This window comes from Nesoenas mayeri (assembly GCF_963082525.1).
Source record: "Nesoenas mayeri genome assembly, chromosome: 3".
Classification (NCBI taxonomy): Eukaryota; Metazoa; Chordata; class Aves; order Columbiformes; family Columbidae; genus Nesoenas; species Nesoenas mayeri.
This window is the reverse complement of record NC_137544.1, coordinates 10100648-10124551: the sequence shown is the minus strand read 5'-3', so window position 1 is coordinate 10124551 and position 23904 is coordinate 10100648. Positions and strand designations below refer to the sequence as shown.

Here is a 23904-nt window from a genome sequence, read left to right as displayed (position 1 = left end):
TCTCACAGGTTCTCCCTTTGATGCTAATGCAGTTCTTCTCAGTTTGTGTACTTTACTTCCAGATCTGATCAGAAATTATATTTTTCTCTTGCTCGTATAGAAGCCACCAACTTCTCTTCCTTGCTTCCATTCACCAACATCACGCTTTTATTTAAATCAAGGGGAAGCATTTTGGGGATATGAAATCAGTCTCTGATCGTGAAAGTCTTGCACTGCGATTGCACACATGAAATGAAATGCCAGTTACAGTATTGGCCTGTTTTCATCTGAAAATTGCATCCTATTTTATACTGTAAAGAATTCTATTATGATTTATTCATATAAATCTTTTTTCCATTAAATGACACAGTTCAAAACTGAGCTAATCCATACTGCTTTTTTCAGACTCTTACCTTCTGCCTGTAGAGCAAACTGTAACGTGTCTATCAGGTCATTTCCTTCTCTCTGCAGGCCGTAGTTTGCACTTGCAGAGTATTCCTTCACTTCACCTGTGGACACTAATTCAACTTCATATCTAAAGGAGTAAACAAATGTATTTCAAATAACTATTTTGTGTATGACTACAAACAAAATAAATCATACAGTTCACAACAGCTCTCTTTCTGAGCTCCTCCTGCTAGCCTGTTTTTAAAGATTTTTAAAGGCAAGATTTGTGTGAGAAGGTTCTGTAGATACCACGTCCTAGGAGGGAAAGTTAGTTAACAGAAAAGCATAGTTAAAGCTGATATGACTTACCTCGATTCTCCAGTCAAGGGATAATACGGAGCTGCCTCCATGGCACTGGCATTAGAGTACAATAACTTGGTGCAGAAATTTAGACCAGGAATGAAAGGCTTGCAAGAAGTCCAGGTTTCTTGGTTCTCAGTCAGAGATGGAATCTCTTCAGTTTTGGCTGGAGACACCAAATGTAGCGTATTGCTGAAATAACAAAAATGAGCCATTTATTACCAGGACATGTTTCAGACATTGTGTTATTAAGGTTATTTTCTGAATAAAAATCACTTGTTAAGGTAGGGGCTTAATGAAATAACATTAGATGGCTAAATGATGGTGGTTTACTATTGTTAGGTACAGGGTGTTTCAAAAAGATAGACCCACTTGAGAGGCGTTTGGGACGAATTCAGCTATCATCTAGATGTTGTCCATACAGCAGGCACAGGGAATGTAGAGCATTTATAAGAAGGTTATAAAACTTGGTAACTCATTAAACTGTTTGTAAATTTTTGTGTAATTATAACATGTTACCATAGTGAAATTGGGTCCACCTTTTTGAAACACCCTGTATTATTACTGATAATTATAATTGTCTGTACTGAGCCATTTACCCTCTCTAAAATTAGTGTTAAGTAGTTCATTTAAACTCAATCAAAAAATAGACATTGCTACTAAAATATTTTTTCCATGAAAGAAAACAAAATAATAGTAATGGTAAGAGTCTTGTTGAAAATTTCAGAAATTAGCAATAAATTAAATAATCTATAAGCCATGGATTGCAGTCACCACATATCTGGGCTATTTGCTTATCTAACAGAAGACATCATAGTTTTACGATGTCTAGCATTTTTCTGAACTGAAAATTTCTCCGTGCCTCCTCTAGCCTCTCAATTCCATCACAATAAAAAGCAAGAAGAGAAGTAAAGAACATAGACTTCAAAGTTCTAAGTCAGTTCTCATTACCTGATACTGAGAAGCTTTGTTGGAGTCTTTGGAGCAGGAATGCTGAGTTTCAGCTGTCCAGCTTTCATACTAACATGCGCTTCAATTCCAGACTCATGGAATACATTAGAATTCATCTCCACGCCACTTCTGGCAAATTCAGGCATGCTTATTCCCAGGTGTGTTACAAACTCAATTGCCACTGAAGGTTTAGCAATGAGTTCTGCTTGCATCTAGTTTATAAAAATAAAATGGTGTATTTATTTGCCCAATGCATATCTTACTGGTTTTATGAAACAAATGTAATATTCCTGATAACCTATAGGTAAGTTTTATACAATTGTTTTTGCTATTCCAAAAATTTGATTTCCAAATCACATAAGCAGAGGGACCACATAAGCGGTAACTATAATGTAACAGCAACAGTAAGATGATAACACCAAGGAACCATACCTACTTAATGTAAAAATATTCATGCTTCAGGAAGATTTTGTACATGGAGCTATTTGCATGTATTTTTAAATCTGAAGACAAGAGCCAGTTTTCCATTGTAAAAGAAAAAAAAAAAAGGCAGTTTTCAAAAACAATGAGCAAACTATTCAACAAAAAAATAAATGGATCCAAGATTTTAATGTTTCTAAACAGAAAACAGATTATTTCCAAGCTTTTGTTTTGGCCATTAAAGAAAGAAGGGACAGAATGCAAAATTCTCAAAAATATTCCAAAGGGAACTAAGAGACAACCAGTACTAAATTAGAGGGCTCATTTTTTTTACTTTTACTTAAATCATGCGTATGGTAGAAAATTAAAGCTTAGGTGAACTGAAACTATTGAGAAGTGACTAAATTAGAATAAAATAGTTAATAAAATGGTTAAAAACATATTTTTTTTTAATTATTTTTTTACTGTCATCAGGTAATTAGTTTTGTCACATGCTCTTTAATTGTTATGATTTTAAAATGTTTCCTTTTAGATCAAAAAGTGTTTCATTTAACACAATTTTCAATATTTCTTTTAGCCAAAAATTAAAATTCTCATTTTCAATTGGCCACATCAATTTTTTTTAATTAACTGTTTGGTTTGAACAGCAAATGGATATGCTGTAACTTTTGTATTATTCTCATTTGAGAGCAGGGAGAGAAAAATAAATAGAGATTAAAATAATTATTTTTGAAAGGGTGATTAAAATACTTCTAATTCATAAATTTTATTATGTCTCATACATCATTCGTTGTATGTATTACTGCTTTAATGTAAATGTTATCCACAAGTTAACTGGAGACCTCTAATAAGTAAGTGGTTCTTTTCATTTCAAGAGTAGTCTTTGAAATTCTTCTGGTGTTACAGTTTTATCCCTAAATGAGATTGTAGATTAGGAGGAGAGAAAATATAGATATCTGTTGAGACTTACGCTTTTTTGATGAAGCTTCACAGCTACTTTGGCCCCAGGCGTTGCTATTCCAGACAAAGCAAACTTCAGTTGCAAACCTGCTCCAGTTGGGAGCTCAAACTCATTGTCCATGAACATATAGTGGACAAATAAATCCCTATCAACACCTTTGGAGATGGCTTGTGCAACCTGTGAATAAAACAAGGACATGAACTCCAACAAATCTACTTTGGAATACGTACATTTTGTACTTTAAAAATTGACCATGGAATGATTGTAACTGTATAATCCAAAAATTAATTTAGTATAAAGTATAGAATCTAGTTTCTAGGGATTCCTTGCTTCAAAACATTTATTAAAGACTGTTTATCAAAATCTCAGCTTTAAACAAATACTAGACTTTATCACCTGCCTCGATACACAAAGATCACTTACCTTGACATACACATACAAAGGTGAATTGGTTTATATGTAAAGGTGAATTGGTTTATATGTAACACTCTGTTTTTGCCAAAGTCAACGGCAAAGCATTTTTTTTTATTCCAGTGAAAGAAGGGGTTTACCACATATTCTAAAACTGTACTACATCCTATTTGCTCTTAACATGACAAATTACAGCCTAATTTTAATATACATTTTCATAACTGGAAATTTAATAGTATAACATAATGACCAACACCAAGATTTTAGGCATCGTTCCAGTGGATATCTCAGTCATACAATAAGATCTGAACCTTCCCTTTTTCCTTTCTCTCACCCATCTTCCAGGAGGACTTCACCTGGTTATTGAGGAGTCTTTGTGGGTTTCTCAGAGTACTTTGGACTAAATTTGGATATTTTGTTTTAAATAATTGTATTTTCATGCTGGTATCAAATATCCATTCTTTACATAATAGATGAACACAACCTAAATCTTAAAAAAATCTTGTAGAAGAAACAAACAACAAGAACAATTTCATAATACACATTGGTGCATCAGAAACATACCATTTCAGGAACAGTCTGAAGAGTTTTAACACTCTTTAAAATCATGCTTCCAAGAAATTTGAAATCATTGAGTTTCATATACCCAAGTTCTTCTCCCAAGATTCTCAGATATGCTCTTCCTTCAGGAGCTTCTTTGCTGCCCAATTCTTTTACCAGTTTTTCAAGGTTAAGCATTATTCCTTTCATGAGATCCTGAAAAATCAGTCAGAAAGTAGTACAACAGATTTGTGAGAAATCTCTAAGATCATATCTCTAGAACAGTTATCTAGTGAATGTCTGCTAATCTGCACATGCACGTCTTACAGTTTTATGTCCAAAGGCTCCTCCCAAATATGATTAAGAAAAAAAAAGTTAAATATCATTAAGGATTTCTATTTTAGCTTACTAGAAGAGGAGAAGGATCATATACAAAAAAGAGGGAAGTGCTGTAACTATTGTATAAAGACAAGAATGCTGTGCTGTGCAGAGAATGTTTTCTAGATATACCTGATCCTGTTTGCCATCTGGGGAGTAACCAAAATAGCCAAAAAGCGCCTTGGAAACCTGCTCCGGCGCTCTGCCGTTAACCCAGTACATGGCCTTGCTTGCGGTGTCTGGGAAAAATCCATTCTCTCCAAACAAAGCTTCCAGTGTTGGTTCAAACCCCTTTCCATCCAAGCCAAGCTGAAACGAACAGGACAATGCAAGAACTGAGACAATTTCTCCACTTCTTTGGAGCTTTACAACAAACAGACTTTCTGAGGAACAAGCAACGCATTCAAGTGCATCTTACAAGTCTCTGATTCTTATGGGAAGATAAGAAATACTAGGTCTTATGATTTATTTTATCTCAGTGGTGAGATCCACACAAAAAAACCTACACACATGCTGTATCTCACTTAAAACCTACTTCAGGGTGCCAGTAATGATTTATTAGCATGAAGTCAATTTGTTACAGATGGGTTCATTTTACCCTAGCTGAGGCCTTTAGTAACTCCAACAGGGTTGTCCATTGAGTCAGTGGCAAGGGACATCACATAACGGATGGCTTGCTCTGAAGTCCATTGAGATCAAATGAAAGTCCTCTTGTAAGCATAATGATCTTTAGATTTCTCCCAAAGCTTACAGAAACAATACATTGTTAGGAGAAAGTTGTCATAAGAAAGCAGAAATGAGAACAAAAACAGCTGAATACCAGCAAAAGTTTTTTATAACTTTTTTACCTCAAAGATATCTCTTGGGCCAAGTCCGTACGCATTCAGGGTGGTTTTTAGCATAGTCTCTTTAGGAACATAGCTGTTTGGATCAAACACCACATTTCCCTCTACTTTGGCAGAGACAGGATGAAGTCCAGGTAGAGAAACTCTTTTGGAAATCTGATAATTTCGTGAGAATTTTCTGAAGTCTTCAGCTGTTGGAATTTGGTTTCCTTTCAGAGCTTCTTCAACTCGTTTTTTTAGACTAGGAAAGAGGACAGCAATGCAAATATGATTAGTATAAATTCCAAAAACTCATTTAGTCTTAGATGAGGGATTTCTTGTGTCACTTGCAGACATTCATATAACAACGGTGATTGTAAATGGGTAGGTCTCTGCACATCTTAACAGTAAAAATAATACTTAAGGGAAAGACTAAACTGGCACTGCTTTAACAAAGCCACAGATTTACTCAGGTGATGTATTTGTTAAAAAAAAGAAAACACAAGCAAAAAACCAAACCAAAAAAAGCAAAAAATGCACTGCTCAATAACTACCACTGCAACTATGATTAGAACTTTTTTCTTCCTAGACCAGTATATAACTAAATTTTACTCACTCTTCAATGCCCACTTCTTCAGAGTCTAGGATGTTGGCAGTGTGTGAGGCAACAAAGCTTTTCACTTGCTCATTCTTCTCCTTTGTGAGGACTCTCAAAATCTTTGCGAGATCACTTGCGGAAGGATCTTTCATCAGCATGAGATAGGCTGCTAGACGTTTATCTGTAGGAGAATCCCCTTCCTGGAATGCTTTCAGAAGTGCTGAACGGTCCTATTTAAATAGAGAAAGTTCACCCTGATTAGCAGACTAGTAGATGATATTGTTAAACTCTTTTGGGAATATAGAGGGTGAAATAATTTTAGGATGTATTCCTATACCTTATTTCTATAACTGTTAAAATGTTTCATTAAAGCTAGTTCAATAAAGTTTATCTTGACAGAAAATGTCATAGAGATTATGGTTTTATTAAAACTGTTTTCCTTATCCTGTAACTGGCAGGTTACTTTTTAATTTAGAATACTGAGTTTTGATTGGTGGGAATTAGAAGTGTTCTGGTCTCCAGACAAAAACTCAAATTTTGAAAAAAAAAATCATTTGATTTAGGAAAACTAGGTGATTGAAATATTCTGCTGCAGGAAAATTAAAAACATAGTTTGAAAATAAATAATTATTTTTTAAAAATTAAATGCTTTAAATTAAACTGAATCTGAGGACGTGAGTTCCAGGTGTTTCCAGGCCTTCAGACTCATTAAGCCTTGTCTGGAAAAATAAAGCATGTCTCTTAGAGGAGAAACTCATTGATATTGAAATTATTTCATTATACTAAGCTGAAGTGCTCTGCATAATGACAACTATTCTGTAAGATGCGCTTTAATGTCATTGTAATGTAATCATAAATCTAGCCAGTACCATTAAAAACAATGACAACAAAATGCCAACATGAAATAGGGAACTGATTTTTGTCTCAGTTAAATCCATTTAAATCTGGAGTAATTTGTTAGTTAAAACCACTCTGAAATAAGTAGAACTCCATTTAAGACACTCTAACAGGAACAGATCCAAACTTCCCATTTAAACTGAGACTTTCTGTACAAAGAAACTGCATCTCAAAGGAGCAACACCCACTAAGTCAGAAGTCTTCAGGACTTCTCAGACATGTGTATGGAAACTGAACTAACAAAAGGATTTCTAGAAATGCTGGAAGGAGCTAAAAGGGAGACAGCAAAACTATGAAATAATGGCAATATTTTCACATATTCAGGAACTTCTGTGAACAGTCAAGGTGAACTGAAGACAGCTTATGCTGGTTCTTGTGATCCAATTTACCTCTTCAGTGACAGTCATTTTCCTGAACGCCTGGATGGCTGCTTTCTGAACTGAAAGTGATGCAGCTTCATTTCTGATACATGTCTTAAGAAAAGATTTCAGGCTGGGTTTAGCTTTCTCCATGATGGCACCCATGTTTCCAATAGCCTGTCATTTATGAAAACACAGAAAGATGATACACATTTTTTTCTCCACCAAGAAAAGTAGAGTAGTTTATGTGCCACAATTTAGAATAACAGCCTGCATAGGGAAAGAGGTAAATAAATATACCCGAAGTGTGAGGTATGTGAGCTCATCTTCCCCAGAACAATCAGTGCCGAGCAGTGATACCATGAAGTCTGCAACATCTGTTATTTCCTCTGTCACAATCTTCTTCTCATTGTAGAACCTAAAGAAGTAAGCAGAATAGAAGCAAAAGGTGAAAATGGGAAATATCTATTTATTTTTTAATCCCAAAGAGCAAATTCATGAGAATAACAAAAAACCCTCAAAAAGCAACCACCCTTCGGGTTTACTCTAAGCATTATAATGTTTTCTTGAGGTACTTTTGTACAATTACATGTTACCATTACTCACTTAGCAACAGAATGACTCAAGCCATAAAAAGAAGCTCTACTTGGCTGATACTGGGCCATGTTAAGAATTTCCCGTATTGTTTCTGGAGTTGGAGAAGACGATAGTGCCAGGGTATATGTGACCAGGTCTACCACAAGAGGATTCACATTTCCAGTCCTCAGTATTTGAAGGACTGCACCATAGCACTCCGGAGTCCCGCACTGAGTCAGTGCCTGAACTGTGATGGAACTGAAAGGAAAAGAGAAGACTTTGATTAGTTAATTTCCTGTTTGCAGTTATTACTGCATGTTACATGTTTGAAATAAATATTTGCCAGGTTTATGAAGGTGTTTTAATAACAATATATCCTTATGCATGCCTGGAAGCAAATCACACAATTATTTACAAAAAATAGGCCTCTTAGTTTTACAATTTATACTAATAACTTGATTAGCTATGAACCACTAGAAAGTACTAATATACTATAATCACACAGACATATCATTTTTCTCCACAACAGTCTTTCCCACAACTTGGAAGTATTATAATATATTTAACCAGAATGAGGCTATAGTCTCACTTCAGATTGAGGACATAAAGTATGTGTAAGTTGACTCAGCTCCAGCTGGGACAGAAGTGTAACGGTATGGAGTAGATGGCAGGGTCAGACCAAAGAATTGTGCCCTTCCATGTCTCCAGAAATCGCACTTTCAAAACTGTGTTCTTTGCTGTAAGTCAGACTTGGGAGTTTGGATTTACAGTCATTGTCCTTGAGCAAAACTGTGTGAAATATATTTGGCTATAATAACATATCCACAGGATTTTGTCTGGCAAACACACTTGGGCTGGTGGTGGGGAGAAAAACTCTTTGCTGTGCTGTGTTATACTCTAATTCATAGTTCAGCTCAGCTTCTCCAATAAGTTTGGAAGACTTGCTGGGAGAATGATCAAAACAATATTAGTTCTTCATAAAGGCTAGAACTTTCAGATCTATTTCAATTCTTATGTTGTTCTCATATATTTAATGTTCACGTTCCAGTTAACAACTGAGTAGTTCTGATGGAAAAATGTGAAATCCACAGGTTTTACTCTCCCTTCTTTATTTCTTTCTCTCAATAATTCTGATGATACTTACCTTTCTGAAAGACAGTCTTTACATCTACTTAACCTCAAATTTAAAACCACTTGCAGCAAATCATTGACCTTAGAACTGGCTGTGGCACTGACATGTGTCTTTGCATAATGAACTGTTGTAACATACCTTGAAGTTTCCATCATCTTCGGTACAAGAGAGCCAAGAGTGCTGTTGTGTAAACTTCTAAGTCCGGAAACAAATTTGTAAAAGAGTCTTGCTCTCTGCTGGTTCTGCTGGGAGGCTGCAAGTTTCTGCAGTTCCTGAAGGATTTTCAGAACAGCATCCCCCTGCTTTGGATATTTGGCATCTGCACTTTCCAGTGCAAGTCCTTTCTCTTCTAGTTCATCTAGTAATTAAAGAAAATGCATTTTTATGTTATTATGAAGGAGTTATGTTAATTTTTACCTTCTTTCATACATTCAACATAAATATAAACTCTGTATATTGTTTTATGTGAAAATTGTTGTAGTTTAACAGCTGAACAGTTTTTAGAAATAAAACAATGGAAATTAAATGTCATTCTCCCATAAAATTAATAATAATACCTGTTAGCATAAATTATTTTAAATTTCTGTGGCTTCCATACCACCTTTTATATTAGCACAGTTTGCTCCTTTAACTTTTAATGAATATATCTTAGGAGAAATATGGTACGACTAGGAACAACAACCACATCGCAAAGAAGTGTGTTTCAGAACCAAACATATAGTAATCATGGACTGTTTACACTTGGCAGATAAAGCTAGAAGTTGTATAAGAAATTATGGTTAGCTAAAAAGGGATCATTAAACTCCTTTGCAATAAGATTAAATCTATGTTCCAAGGAAATTATAACTGTTTAATTATAAAGAATAATTTCAAAATTAAAAGACAAAGATTATTTAAAATTACAGAGTGTACAGAATTTTAATTTCTTCCCATTTTATACACTAACATTTTCCTGACTAAAGTGATCAAATTTCATTTGAAATTTATGAATTGTTTTCATTCTATCAACTGCATCATTAATGAATACACATTTTAAAAAATCAAAATTGTCCCGGTATTTGACCTGTATTTATACATTGTCTCTGTATCTGTATTATTGAGAAATGCAGCTATACCTCCATCAAAATTTCTGTTATTGATCTTCGGGGTATCTTCAAGCTTCAGCGTCTGGTTGACCTCTGTCATCACACCATAGCGATTTCTGGCAAACAAAGAGAAATTTAGTGCTTTAGTTGAGTTAAAGTACCTTTGAGGCATCTGGACATGCCTTCCGCCTCGTTGAGAAAAAAAAAACCCCACAATATATTTGGGGATGAAGTCATGACAGAATGTGACACATCACCATTCAAAATGAATATCTATAAAAAAAGGCTATTGACAAATATTGAACAACCTACTTGTACGAGGCAGGCAGAAACAGGTGTTTTTCACTGCAGACAGCATCTCTTATATGCCTTTTCTTTGCATCAATATTGTAATGACAGAATTGAGTGCTTCTTAGAAGGGTAGATAATGGGATGTTCTGTTTAAAATAAATGGTTTGGCAGTCATTTTACTGAATAGTATAAGAAAAAAACATAGTTTTAAGGGCTGCCACAGTTTTCCCATAATATTAAGAGTTAACAGCATATTGGAAACAAAGGTGCATAACTGGAATCATTCTCGCACAAAGACAAAATCGTGCCAGCATCAATCTTTAGTCTTAAGTCTCTTCACAGGCAAAAATCCCACTGAAATTTTCCCTCAGGCCTTACTGAGGAGTTTGGCTTAGTAGTTACTTCATGACTGATCCCCTGCTGCCTACAACAAAGGACTCCTTCATAGAAACCAGTTTGTAATTTTTGGAGTAGTTCAGGCCCCTTATAACAGTCAATGCTCTTTACGGTTTCAGTCTTGTTATACACATTTTAAAGATTTCTACAATAAGCTGTAAAAGTGGCGGAAATTATGTGGGTTTTTTTAGTATGATATGAAGTCCTGACTTCCCCCCCACCACCACCTAAGGAAAACAAAATTACAGATGCCATGATACTAGAAAAATCTACCAATTTTCATGCAGGCAACTGCACTTGATCACTGTGGATTCACAGGTAGGCTGAACTGCATGTCAAACCATTTACTTTAGAGCATTTAGAATTCTCTCCTCCTGCACATCACATACACATCAGGGTTTTGGTGGTGTTGCACATTAAAGGGGAATGCTGAAAATTTTGACCCACAAAATTAAAAATTAGGATATGATCTGATAGGTTATTGTGCAATCAATAGTACCAACTCCATCTGTGAAAAATTCTGCTTTAAAAATTGAGAAGAACATGAAAGAAGGTAATTAACTCTTTCTCTGCATGTTTTTCTCAATTGACAGTCTACAAAGCCACAATCTGATCTAACACAAGGGTGCAGAAAAGCTCCTTAAGCTTTTAGAACATAAATAAAAAAATTACTTATTCTAGTAGTTGTTTATCATTTTAAGTGATGTAGTGAAGAATGTATCGTAGACTTTTTAATGGTATACTTACTATTCCCTTTACAATGGCAATAGGGCTGACATAATCTCTGATGGGACTGAAGTTGTCACAGGCTTTCAGGTCCCTGTTAATTGAAATATCTTCTGCAACATTTCCTTTTCTAGATTTGAATTCAACTTCACTGTCACACTTTCCATATACAGTATCCTGGAAAGAAGAAATAAGTCAGTGTCTTTATTCATGCTGCCAGATGTTTTCTGATCTAGCTGAAGGGTAACCTTTCTCATCTGAATTCCCAGATCTTTTGAAAACTATATTCAGGACTAACTCTACTAGGTGAGATTTCTTCCATTTGTTAAGGAAATAAGGTGAATGTTTTTCAAAATACCTACCATGGAAATTGTTTTTACATTTTCTACTGTTTCTGTTGGCACAAGTAGAGCTGAAATGATCCCTCTCTTGAGATTCAGTACATTCAGAGGTTCATCCTTCTCTGGATACAGTTTGACTTTTGTCTCATCCTGAATGCTGAATTTTAGCTCATGTCTGTCCAAAAAAACCCGAACATCAGTATAAAATCACGTTAAAGCCACCCACTGAAAAATATGTTACCAATAAACTGCTGGGCTATAGCTAAAGCATAATGTTTATTTTGGTCTATCATTATTTAGTAGTTTCTCTTGTTACTCTTACAGAGTATTACTATTAAAGCAGCAAAATTCTAACCAAGGACATTCTGATAACACCAGACTACGTCATCTAAGGACAAGTAAATATCAAGAGGAATGGCTGCAAGTTGGAATTGCACAAATTCAGAGAGGAGATAACTAAATTTTTAGAATGGGGTAATTATTAACTACTGCAATAAGCTACAAAATGATGGGAAGGATTTCCTACTAGTTGAAATCTTCAAATAAAACCTTGATTGTTTTCCGAAAAACACATTTCAACACTGTCTCAAGCTGTTTTGAGATCTATGGCTTGTGAAACAAGGTAGAGTGGATACTGAGGCATTGAAACAAACATGAAGGTGCATGAGTAAAACATGCACTGACAAGCACTGGAGACTTAGTTGGGTGGAGGGAGTAGTAGCAATAAGTTACAAAAGAAGATAAGTAAGGAGAAGATAAGTTGCATAGGTCATTAAAGATCATGATAGGAAACCTGGACTTCAGTCTCAAATGCCCTTCTATTGCACAGTCTTCGTACCATGTCAGCAAAGGAAAATTATCTTAAATTTGCTGCAGACAGTCATTTGAGAATTTGCTTACAAGAAGGAACATAACACTTGCAATAATCTTTTGGGGACGTCTCAACAGATTCCTGATGTAGATGATAGAAATGACAAAGACATTCCAGGTCAAAATTCTGGATGGAAAAAGTCCTCACCTACTAGAAACTCAGAAATGTGCCAAGTTAGCTCTAAATTATATCAGGGAGAGTTCTGTTGTGGAACCAGCTTATAAATCTGCCATGTCATCATGAAATGTATTCTATGCTTGAAAAAAACTTTGTGAAGATGGACTGTAACATTACAGCTTTTTAAATCTCAAGCCTACAAGTATTGATGAATTGGTTATTGATAATTGATATTGCTTACTTGGACATGGCATTTGCAAAGTCCTCTGAGTTCTTTGATTTTTTCAGCATGGCCCTTCCCTCAGTGTCAACACCAAATGTCTCCCTCAGGGAGCAATGCGTTGTCCTCAGGATGAAGTGGCACAGCTGTGGTACCTCCAGTTCAACCTGAAAACACAAATACAATATATTTACCCTTTTTTTCATGATCATGTTTCCAGAATCATCCAGTTACAGTTTTGAAAACATGGTGTTCCTTGGGTTTTATAAAGTGTCAGAATCTCTCTGCTAGCAGTTGTTGGGAAGGATTCCAAAGTACTCTAAATACATTAAGGTAGCTTGAGGGAGAAGATATGAAAGCAGTTATTTGCTTGGCTCATGGCATGGAGTATAGTACATGTTCTACATGGTCAACAAGCAGTGTAGGTTCTGAAAATTTATAGTACTAGAACAGTATGAAAACTTGATTCATTATACTAATCAATTTCTATACTTGGTCATAAAAAGTGTGTGCTAGTTAAAAAAAAAATTCCACAGTTACTGTATTTCAGAAAAAAAGTCATGATGGGAGAACTTTGTGCAAGATGGAGGGATATTGGATAGTTTAATGGCCTATGGGACCTTTTTCTCCTACAGCCCTGATCATGGCTTGACTGTCACCATCAACAGGCTATGAAGTGGTCTTCATGGCATCAATGTGCTGGTTTAGTTCAACTCTAGAATTGTATGGTGGGCATTCATAGAGTCAGCTTGGAGCCAAGGAAAAACGAACTACCAGGGCTTTCCCCTCTCTCATGTGAGATCAGGATCAAAATGCACTGGCACAGTGTTAGGAAGGATTTTTGACATCTCGGTGCCCAGGTCCAGGTCTAGGACAGGAAGGGCTTAGTCTTCAGGACACTGAACATTTGCCTTTTAAAATAATGATTTTATCTGGAAAACCACTGAAGGATTCTCCCCAGTTGCCAGCTCCCATCTTATTCAGTATACAATCCCAAGGGGTTGTGTTTACTCATTTTTCCCTACCTTACAAGTGATCTTTGAACCACTTCGAGAATCTGCTGTTCCTGTGATCCCATTTGATGTTTCTGCTTCATATGAGTACACATATTTTCTGAGGTGTTTGAATCTCGTTGCATCTTCTGCAATTAGGAAAACAATAGTACTTTTATAATTTGGATAGGATGTGCCTATGTAGATCCTTATAGTATACACTTAGTGTTCTGTAATTAAAATGAATGCTACATATAAAGGAAGCATGAGGACCCTCCCAATATTTCCTTTTATATTTGCTATCGAAGGGTTTGCAGACAAAGAAGTAGTGCCTTCATGTCAGCGGACACTCTCTAAAGTATAAGTTATAGCTCAGAGAAAACTTGTGGGGAGAAGCATAAGTTTTTGTGTTCACTGCTGTTTGATGAGATCTGACAATATGACTGTGTCTGGCTTTCAAATCATGCCCCTTTAAAGTTAATGATAAAAAGAGGACAAAATTTAAGATGCGGAACTGTTTTAAAAATTACCCTATTTCTTTTAAATTAAACCTATCAAATGTTAGTTTTCAAATTGGTGATGAAAGCATTCAATTCAACTCCAATTTTTCCATCATAATTCAAATCCAAGGAACTTATTTGTCTAAGTCACATGACTGATACTAAAAGAAAATAAACATAGAAAGAGACAAAACACAAAAACTAGCATTCCTCAATACAATTTCACCTGAATCTAGAGATTATCTTCCTCTTGAAACATGATCTGCTCGAATTCACTTATTAAATCAGCAAATTTTACTACAGTAGACTCTTTTTAGTGGAGATAAACTTTTGTTATATGAAGAGCGTTGTGAACAAAGCAAAACCATTAAGTTATGAGTAAGAATAAGGCAGGAGAGCATATTCACATAGGTGTTTCTCTTTTAATCAAAGGAAGCCCCAAAACCTAATGGACTTTCTCAAAGGGATTTTTTTTCCACCTGTGCTTAATCTCTTCCTGTTGCTTTAAGAGGCAATTAATCCATAATTTTAAACCCCACAAGCAGAAGTAAACATGACAACTGAGACATAAGAAAATATTTTGGCCTGGTGTCAAATACAGGGATATAATATCTTCTTTTGGTGTCTGGAATGCATAATACTGGCCAAACAATGGCCTCAATTACAATTTGCTCCCATTATAACTACAGGCATCATTTTGAGCTAAACATATGAATGGGCATTTTAAGCGACTGTGTTAGAGCAGGTTCTGTCTGAACCAGAAGCGCTATTCCCTCTGTTTGGACTGAGCACGTCACTGGGATTGTGACGTTGTTGTGATGCTGAGTGAAAAGCAATTTCCTAAATTGCTCCTCTGTGGTTATTTGTGACTGAGTATATTAGAACCCTGATCTACTTTTATAGAAAGAAAAATGTTAAAGTCATCTCAGAGTAAACTCACATCTACCATCAAATCTGTATGATTTTGCTTGCCTATATCTGCCATGAATGTACCTTAATCTTCCTCTTTTATAAAATATTGGTCAGAGGCCAATGGCAATGATACCTTGCCATTTGTGTCACAGAATTGCATACTTAGGGAGCAGGATAGAATATTACTGTAAATCTCATATTTTCTCCTTTGACTATCACTTTTATAAGCTTTACATACTTTAGTGTTGTTTTAAGTCTGATTACTTTCATGTAATCACTAAACAGAATTATTTTAATTAATATGATTTATCATACAGTAATCAGCATCTTACAGACATTTGAAAACTGAATTAAGTTACATAATTAGCCTTAAAATTAAGTGCTACAAAAAAATTCAACACCTTCCCTGTCACTTTTGGTTGTCCTGGACTATAACAATGATTAAATGTACATTCTCAGAAATTTTTGCAACACCAGCATCTACTATGCTATAGTCAAAATACTAAATATTGCTTCATTTCCTGGTTTTAAATAGAGATAAATAAAAAAGGAGTAGGGAAATGATAAGATTAGAAATGCAAATACAACCCCAAAATTTATTATATCAAAAATACACAAGAAATTGGCAATGAAGCCCAGAAGTCTTTGAGTTGATTCAGGCAGCTGAAATAAACCCAGTTGCCTGGAGATGGTGCTAAAGCATCCAAGAAGAGAAAAAAACCCTGAAGTTCCACAGGGACAAAGAACAAAACAACCCCTTTGGTACTTTGACCCTATGGTGGAACATTATGTATCTAACCAAGCAGTCAGGGACAGTCAGAGTTCATTGCAAAGGTAGGGCAGAAAGTCATCATTTCCCGAGTCTTGACTTGTTTAAAGAAATTGCTGCCCTTCCTGACAAAGTTGATGATTTATTCTACTGGCATTTAGTTAAATATCCAACTGCAGTTCTATGGGTTTATCAGCCACTGTGAAGGGTAAATAAGTGAGATTCAGCCCATAGTAAAATGTATTGTAAATAACCTCACTGCTAAAGCTTCACATTTGATAAACAGGAATTTCTAGACTACGTAATTTGCACCTGACAATTAAGAGATCAACAAAACAAACAAAAGTATTTTCTTAATGGGAGCTTTTTAGAAGTTCAGATATGTAATCTCAGCTCCTCCGATCTTAGGAAACTTTTGAAATTCTTTGAGCCAAGCTTTATGGATAATTAAACACCTAAAATAAATGGCAATAAAGACTTTAGAATATTGCCATCACTTTTGTTTCAGTTATTTCAGAGTAACAGATTTATGGAATAGGAAAAGTCGAGCTTTGAAAGATGTATTCAGTTAATATAGCAGCATAAGATAACAAAAGTAGATGCAAGAAATTAGTTACTTGAACATCCAGAATTTCCACTTTCAGGTGTTTCTTCTTCTGTAAAGAATAAAAACAATAATTAAAAGCTGGAAAACATTTTATAGCTATAAAAAAGGCTATTGCAATATAAATAGAAATACTACATTTTCATTGTAAGAACTTTCAAATTCATGCCAACTGTCAATGTATTTTGGTACACTGATGTAAATAGCAAAGCTACTACTAACATTGACAATATAGAGTCAAATCTAAAGAGAATTACAGTATTTACCTTGATATTGTGAATAAAGATCTCAGATTAAGATCTTTTAGTCACTGAATTAAATTATTTTGATCTAAATTGAGAAGGAACAGCTTCTAGGTCAACAAGTAATTTTAAAAGCCCTGTGTTATGTGAAATAGAAGGTTTATAAATGATGGGCACAAAATGTAGAGGTAGACAGATGAAATGCAACATACAACATGGTTTACTTTAAATTTTTAGTCTATTTGAGCACATAAAGATACTGCGTAGTGAATGAATGGCTGTATTATGGTTTTCGTACATTTTAAAAAGGAAAACTTTGATGATAAATACTACAATCTCTGTTGTTAAAAATTTTCTGAATATTGAGAGTTCATTCTTTGGAGGAAAAGAAAACTGACTGGAAGTCTGTTTAAGTTAAGAAGAACCATTTGCTCCAATCTGTCTTAGGTATGTCCCATATGACTCTATTTAAAATAAAATAAAATTAATAGAATCTAGTAAATTTGCTGCATTCATCTGATACTATGTAATTCTTTGGGATATCACACATGAATGCCAGCACTTTTCACAGTATTCTCTGCACACTTTCCAAGTTTTCATTCCGAGAATTCTAAGTTTGGCCACTCAATAGATTTAGAGTGTAATAGCAATAGCAACGGTACTACTACCATTACTATTTCAATAGTAACTGTTCTAACTTTATTAACACTCATGAAAAACAAGTGCATCTTTTAAAATTGTATAACATCAGTCAACAAGAGGATATTAGTTCAACCATAGGGTATTTATGATGAATTTGATTGGCGTTTAAACCAGACCTGTATAATTGGCCCCAGACTCTCTTTCCTCCTTAAGGTTCCTGAAGTCTTAAGTAACACTACAGTATCATATTCAAAAAAGCTACTTCTTGGGAGGAAAGGAGAGCTCACAATCCACAGCACCATATTGATCTAGGCTGTCTTTTCTGATCTTAGAAAAAAAAAACCCTACTGGCCTACTTCTTTTACTACTACTACTGATGACCATGTCCCTTTAAAAACAAAACCGTATTTCAAACATCAGTATTGCATGCCAAATACATTTTGTTTTATTGTCCTCTGTCTTCACATTTGCTTCAAAATAGATCAGCAACAGCTGGAATAAGTCTGTATAATATCTATAAGCTGCATTAAATCTGATCAAAAGACACCAGGTGACGTTTGTGACATTTTCTGTGTTGGGATTCTCCTGTGATTGCACACTCCTACAAAGGGAAGAGATTACATCTTTGCCACACTTACCCTCTCTGATTCTACAAATCATTGTCTTGTTGATTTTTGCATCATTTTTTTAATGGGTTTATAAATCAGCAAAAACCGCTAACACAAAAGGCAGTACTTACGTGTGAGAACACCACTGCTGAGCAGCAGCAAGAGCAGCAAGAGCTGCACAGGGCCCATGGTGAGCCCCAAACCCTCTTGCTGCTCTTTCTTTTCTTGTTTTTCCTTCCCTCCCCTCTTCACCTCTTCCTTACCGCCTCAGAGGGAGAATGAGCCTTCTGACTTGGACTTCCATTTATATAGTCTTCAGCAAGCAGCTGAGGCACATGGTTTAGAAAGCTCAGAGCAAATTGCCAAAGGTCCAAAGGTGAGAGTCCCAGGTCCTCACTGCGCTCCAGACAATGCTCTGCTCTGGTTGTTCTGGGTCCCTGAAGGCAGAAGACTGAGTATATACTGGAGATAAGTCTCTTCCAGTTCTTTTTTTTTTTTAAAATCAGAGCTTTAAAAGCAAAATTCCTCAGCTGCAGACTCTAACAATGTATTCAAATAAATTTCTCACATCTACATAGGAACGATTACAATGCATATATTATAGATGGAAGAAATGATCACTGCAGCATGCTTTCAGTATAGATGTTGAAAGACTTAAGGGTATGAGTACTTGAGAAAATACAAGTACCGTGCAGTTTAGACATCTTCCATTAACAGGCAAGAGAATTAAAGTGTAATTTTTTTCCTTTGTGGTACCCAAATTTTTCACATACCTTTGTAAGAATGATTTGAATTTTACTTGCAATATTCTGGTTGATCAGGTCATGTTCATGTTGAAAGTAAGCTCTTCATAATTATTTTGTTTCCTTACTTTCAGATCCAATTTCTTTTTTGCTATTAATAGTGGAAAAAAAAATGAAAATAAGATGATCAAATTTATCTGAAGAAGATAAACCTTAATAAAATACAAACAAAAAAACTTTTTATGAATATGTATATTGCTAAAAAAATAATTTTATATCATGAGAAAGTCTAGTCATTTGAATTCTCTACTCATATTTATCAAAGCTAATTGCAGTAAAAAAATTGACTATGGAAATAGTTAAGAATATATTGTTCAGTAGATTTAATTTTCACATATCTGATCAAATTGAAATGTTTTGACATTCCCAAATCAAAATATTTCCTCTTAGCTTATTGAATCAAAAAATCAAATTTTGGCTAGCTAAGTGGTAATTCTGTTTCCTTTGAAATGTTACCATGTTACCATACATCACGCCAGTTATCTTTAAAGTCTCTTATTTCTTCATATCCTTTCTCTCTTGGACTTCATAGTTAGGTTATATTTCCCAGAATGCACTACAATCATGTAACTCTTAACATCAGTTCAAGCAAAAGCAAAGCATTGATGTACAATGAGAAGTACTTTCCAACAAGGGACATATCCTTGCAATTAGGATTTCATCTAACGACATTAACAAGATGCCATTTCACGGAACTTTCAGAAATTTCTTTCCTGGATTCATCAGTGTTGGAGGCATCACAAAGAAATTATTTCTTACGTTTTTCCATTTTGGTTTCTGTCCTTGGCTTATACCAATCAATAAATCAATAAAACAACCAATAGGTGATTATTATTTTTTACTTCCAAAAAAGCAACATAGGTTTTTGTTTACTTTGGTGTCTACAGCTGCCTCAATATGTGTTGTGATACATAACGATGATTTTACTTTGTAGTATGGTTCTGCCAAAGAGACTGTACAAAAATACAATATTTTTGCCCAAAGCATTTGATCCCTTTCTGAATTCAAACATCAAGAGATTTTGACTATTACTTAAAATCTATTTATTTATTCACTTCAGCACTGCAGATAAATAGAGCTCTGGAGTGCCCAGCATTAAGAGTTATTTCCCTATGCCTTCACGTGGTTATTTGGGGTCAAGCTGAGGCTAATTGATTGTATATAATATGACGCTGCATGGACATAAACAGATTCCAGAAGTTATGACTCAGTCCATTAGCATGCAGGTAACATTAATGCACCACTCTATCGTGACAAGTTTATATTGCTGCATGTCAAGGGACAGCACTTTTTTCACAATAGGTGCCACAAAATGCTATACGCTGCTTTCAGCTACTCAGTCATCAAGGAATCCTCATGTTTCCAGCTCATTGGAAGAAAACAATATTCACATAGACAACATAAAGTTCTTATTTCAGCTGTTTCTGTGAAATTGTGGGCTTTAGCCTCAGAGTACAATTTGTCTTCCAGACCAATCTGTTTTAAATGCTCCTGATATACTGAATTAATTTTGTACAGAGACATAATTTGTGCATGGGTATTAGTGATATGGAAAACCCCTCATGACGTGCAAGCCTTAGCAATCGTAGAATCTGAGGATAATCTTGGTTTAGATGGGATCTCTAAAAGTCATTTAGACCCACCACACACTCAAAGCAGATCTCTCTAGATCAGAATGCTCTGGGCCTCATACAGCAAAGCCAAATCAAATGATCATCTGACATCCTGTCCTTCATGGACTACAATCTATCTGGAGGTTACTGCCTGCTCACATGTACATGAAGAAATATGTATTTGGGTGCATTGCCATACTCCAAATGACTGGAACAGCTGCATTTCCATTGGAACTACAGTACTTGCTTGAGAAGTAGATGGCCAAGTTTCCTGCTTTGCCATCAAAAGAGAGCATTTGATCCCATATATAAGCGTCCTGTGTATAAGGCTACATGTAATTTTGGGTTGGGAGCAGCTTTCCTGATGAACCTGGAAACTCTGTAGACACGATTCGAAGTTTGTATAGCCAGAAAATTGAACAAGTAAATAATGAAACAACTCCTGTGCATGTTGGGGCATGTATCTGGGAGTACAAAGTCCTAGCTTCAGTTGTGTATGTATGGCACATCTGGATTAAACGCAAATATAATACATGTGGCAGGGACTAGGGCTTAGGACTGAGTAAATGTATTGCTTATTTTCAAACTGTTTGGACTCTCACTTGTAAGCCATGGCACATCATTTAGGGGAGAGGGACCTGGGGATCCTGGTGGACAGCAGGATGACCATGAGCCAGCACTGTGTCCTTGCGGCCAAGAGGGCCAATGGCATCCTGGGGTGTATTAGAAGTGGGTGGTTAGTAGGTCGAGAGAGGTTCTCCTTTCCCTCTACCCTGCCCTGGTGAGACCACACCTGGAATATTGTGTCCAGTTCTGGGCCCCTCAGTTCAGGAAGGACAGGGAACTGCTGGAGAGAGTCCAGTGCAGGGCAACAAAGATGATTAAGAGAGTGGAGCATCTCCCTTATGAGGAAAGGCTGAGGGAGCTGGGTCTCTTTAGTTTGGAGAAGAGGAGACTGAGGGGTGACCTTATTAGTGTTTACAAATATACAAAGGGTGAATGTCATGAGGATGGAGCCAGGCTCTTCTCGGTGACAAACAATGGTAGGACAAGGGGTAATGGTTTTAAGCTGGAACATAAGAGGTTCCACTTAAACTTGAGAAGAAACTTCTTCTCAGTGAGGGTGACAGACACTGGAATAGGCTGCCCAGGGAGATTGTGGAGTCTCCTACTCTGGAGACATTCAAAACCCACCTGGACACATTCCTGTGTAACCTCATCTGGGTGTTCCTGCTCGAGCAGGGGGATTGGACTGGATGATCTTTCGAGGTCCCTTCCAATCCCAAACATTCTGTGATAGATACTAGACAGTTCTATGATACACGGGAGTATATTAATTAGAATAAAAATGGATTGGGTGGTCACAGCCACCTGTAGAATCTAGAAAACCCAAGGAAACTGAGCACAGTAAACTAATACCAGCAAATAGCCAGGAGTCAGCAGGGGAAAGCATTTTTAATAGCTCCTATTCCATAATGTATGCTGTGGTGTCCTGTATTTATGGTACATATAGCACATCCGCATGGCTTCCACAGTACTGTGGAGTACAGTACTGTACATTTGCTGATCTCTTTCTTTTCAGTACAAATTTGTGCATCTAGCTTTCCTTCTGTTGTATTTAGGGATTGTCAAATGGATACCACTAAACAGAAAACCTAACACTAAAACTTTGACTGAGCCTCTTAAGCTGATAGGGTTTGGGCTTTGAGTTTGTTTCTTAGCCATGTTATGCATTAAGCCTCTCTTTTTGTACAGTCTTAGTTGCAGGAATTCACCTGGCAATCAGAGTCTAAGTTTGATTCTAGAAAGAACAATTTCTTTTATCAAATTTTGTCTTCAGACTTCAGTCCACGTTTTTCCACAGCTGTACAGAGGAAGCTGCATCAAATCACTCACCTGAAACTGAACTCCCTCCTCTCATCACTGGCCATATCCATCAGAAATTTTATCTTGTGTTTGTCATTTCATTATCTTAGGATAAGGCCCTCTTCAATTAACTCCTTTAGGTTCTTTGTTAAGTTTTGCATCTTTTTCACTCAGTGGTTTCTGCAAGACAACCATACAGTCTGTGGAAGCAACTGTACTTGGCACTATGTTACTTATATTCCAAAGAATCCTTGTGTACCTTTAATCTCTTTCTGTCTTTTCTTTTTCCCTTCCTTCCTTCCTTCCTTCCTTCCTTCCTTCCTTCCTTCCTTCCTTCCCTCCTTCCCTCCTTCCCTCCTTCCCTCCTTCCCTCCTTCCCTCCTTCCTTCCCTCCTTCCTTCCTTCCACCCTTCTCCCTTCCTCCCTTCCTCCCTTCCTTCCCTTCCTTCCCTTCCTCTCCTTTTTCTTCCTTCTTTCTTTTCTAAGAAATACACCCTCTACACAGTGTTCACTTTTTTTTTTCTCATTACTTATTTAAGTCAAGGCCCAACACTTCTGGTTCTTTGGGAGCTCCTTGGAAACATTGGTTTTAGTCTTCTACTGTTTCCCAGATCACAGTGTCATCTGTTTAGGTCTTAGTATGTCCCTCATCAGAGAAAAATGGTTGTATTTTCTGGCGAAACACCTATAGTGCTAACTGCAACCCAATGGCAATTGGAGGAAACCATGTCTCCCAAAGGAGGTGTTGGAGGTGCATAAACATACCCTCTGTTTGTCTAAGAACCACTGCCAGAAGCCTGCTGAGGCATCAAGAGTAGAAAAATATTTGGCATAAGCCATCTCCTCCAGAATTTCTCTCCTTGTAGGTAGTGGAAAATGTTTCCTTTTTACATATTTATTTAGTTCTTTTGAGAACCCTGGGCAAAGAGTCTGTCTTCTTTTTGTACTAACAAGTACTGCTTCTGTTGAAACTTTTATTCACACTCTTCCTTCAAAGTATTAGAACTCCTCAGTTTCTTCATTTCATTTTGTCCCTAGGCAAAAAAGCGCACTTTTGAACTGTGGTAAGTTGGGGTCTCTAAATTCAGTTTGGAATTCTGCTGAGATATTCCTACAAAGGTTTTGCAAAGCTCTACTTTATTCTCTCTCACCAACAAGGTGACATGGTGAAGTGCTCAATGTATTTCTACAGCAGCATTTTTTCCATTTTTTTAAATTTTCTTCCAATTTATTACTTATCCACAACTTCCATTCAAATGCTCCCTTCTAAGCTCACCTCTGGAAAATTGATCTTCTACCATCTCTTTTAGTACTAAAAACATTGTTTCTGGTACAGATGTCCAGTGCATCTGCAAAAAAGGTAAGACTAAGAAACAACCCACTTACTTTCACAATGACAATTCAGGGATTTCCTGTACAAAAAATTACACACTGCTGTTCTAGTTACTTCCACTGAAACAGTGGCATGTTCTTCATCCTTTTTGTCCGGGTTGTAATGTTACAGTATTGCCAGCCCTGCCAAAATATCGTATT

The 23904-nt window shown here is 36.1% G+C and overlaps 1 protein-coding gene across 1 annotated transcript in view; it reads right to left on the bottom strand.

Moving 5' to 3' along the window:
* The window catches only part of APOB (apolipoprotein B), a gene marked incomplete at both ends in the record, with an annotated part of 37076 nt that extends 18798 nt beyond the window's left edge, over positions 1-18278 (bottom strand). Inside the window, 20 exons of the mRNA XM_080341620.1 lie at positions 393-514; positions 736-918; positions 1678-1889; positions 3068-3235; positions 4034-4225; positions 4520-4696; positions 5236-5473; positions 5828-6039; positions 7096-7242; positions 7366-7483; positions 7672-7899; positions 8912-9131; positions 9889-9974; positions 10171-10295; positions 11293-11448; positions 11634-11787; positions 12842-12987; positions 13846-13961; positions 16611-16649; positions 18221-18278. Of these exons, the coding sequence (XP_080197746.1) occupies positions 393-514; positions 736-918; positions 1678-1889; positions 3068-3235; positions 4034-4225; positions 4520-4696; positions 5236-5473; positions 5828-6039; positions 7096-7242; positions 7366-7483; positions 7672-7899; positions 8912-9131; positions 9889-9974; positions 10171-10295; positions 11293-11448; positions 11634-11787; positions 12842-12987; positions 13846-13961; positions 16611-16649; positions 18221-18278 (3097 nt within the window). The remainder of the gene's footprint in view (positions 1-392; positions 515-735; positions 919-1677; positions 1890-3067; positions 3236-4033; positions 4226-4519; positions 4697-5235; positions 5474-5827; positions 6040-7095; positions 7243-7365; positions 7484-7671; positions 7900-8911; positions 9132-9888; positions 9975-10170; positions 10296-11292; positions 11449-11633; positions 11788-12841; positions 12988-13845; positions 13962-16610; positions 16650-18220) is intronic.
* Positions 18279-23904: the final 5626 nt, after the last annotated feature.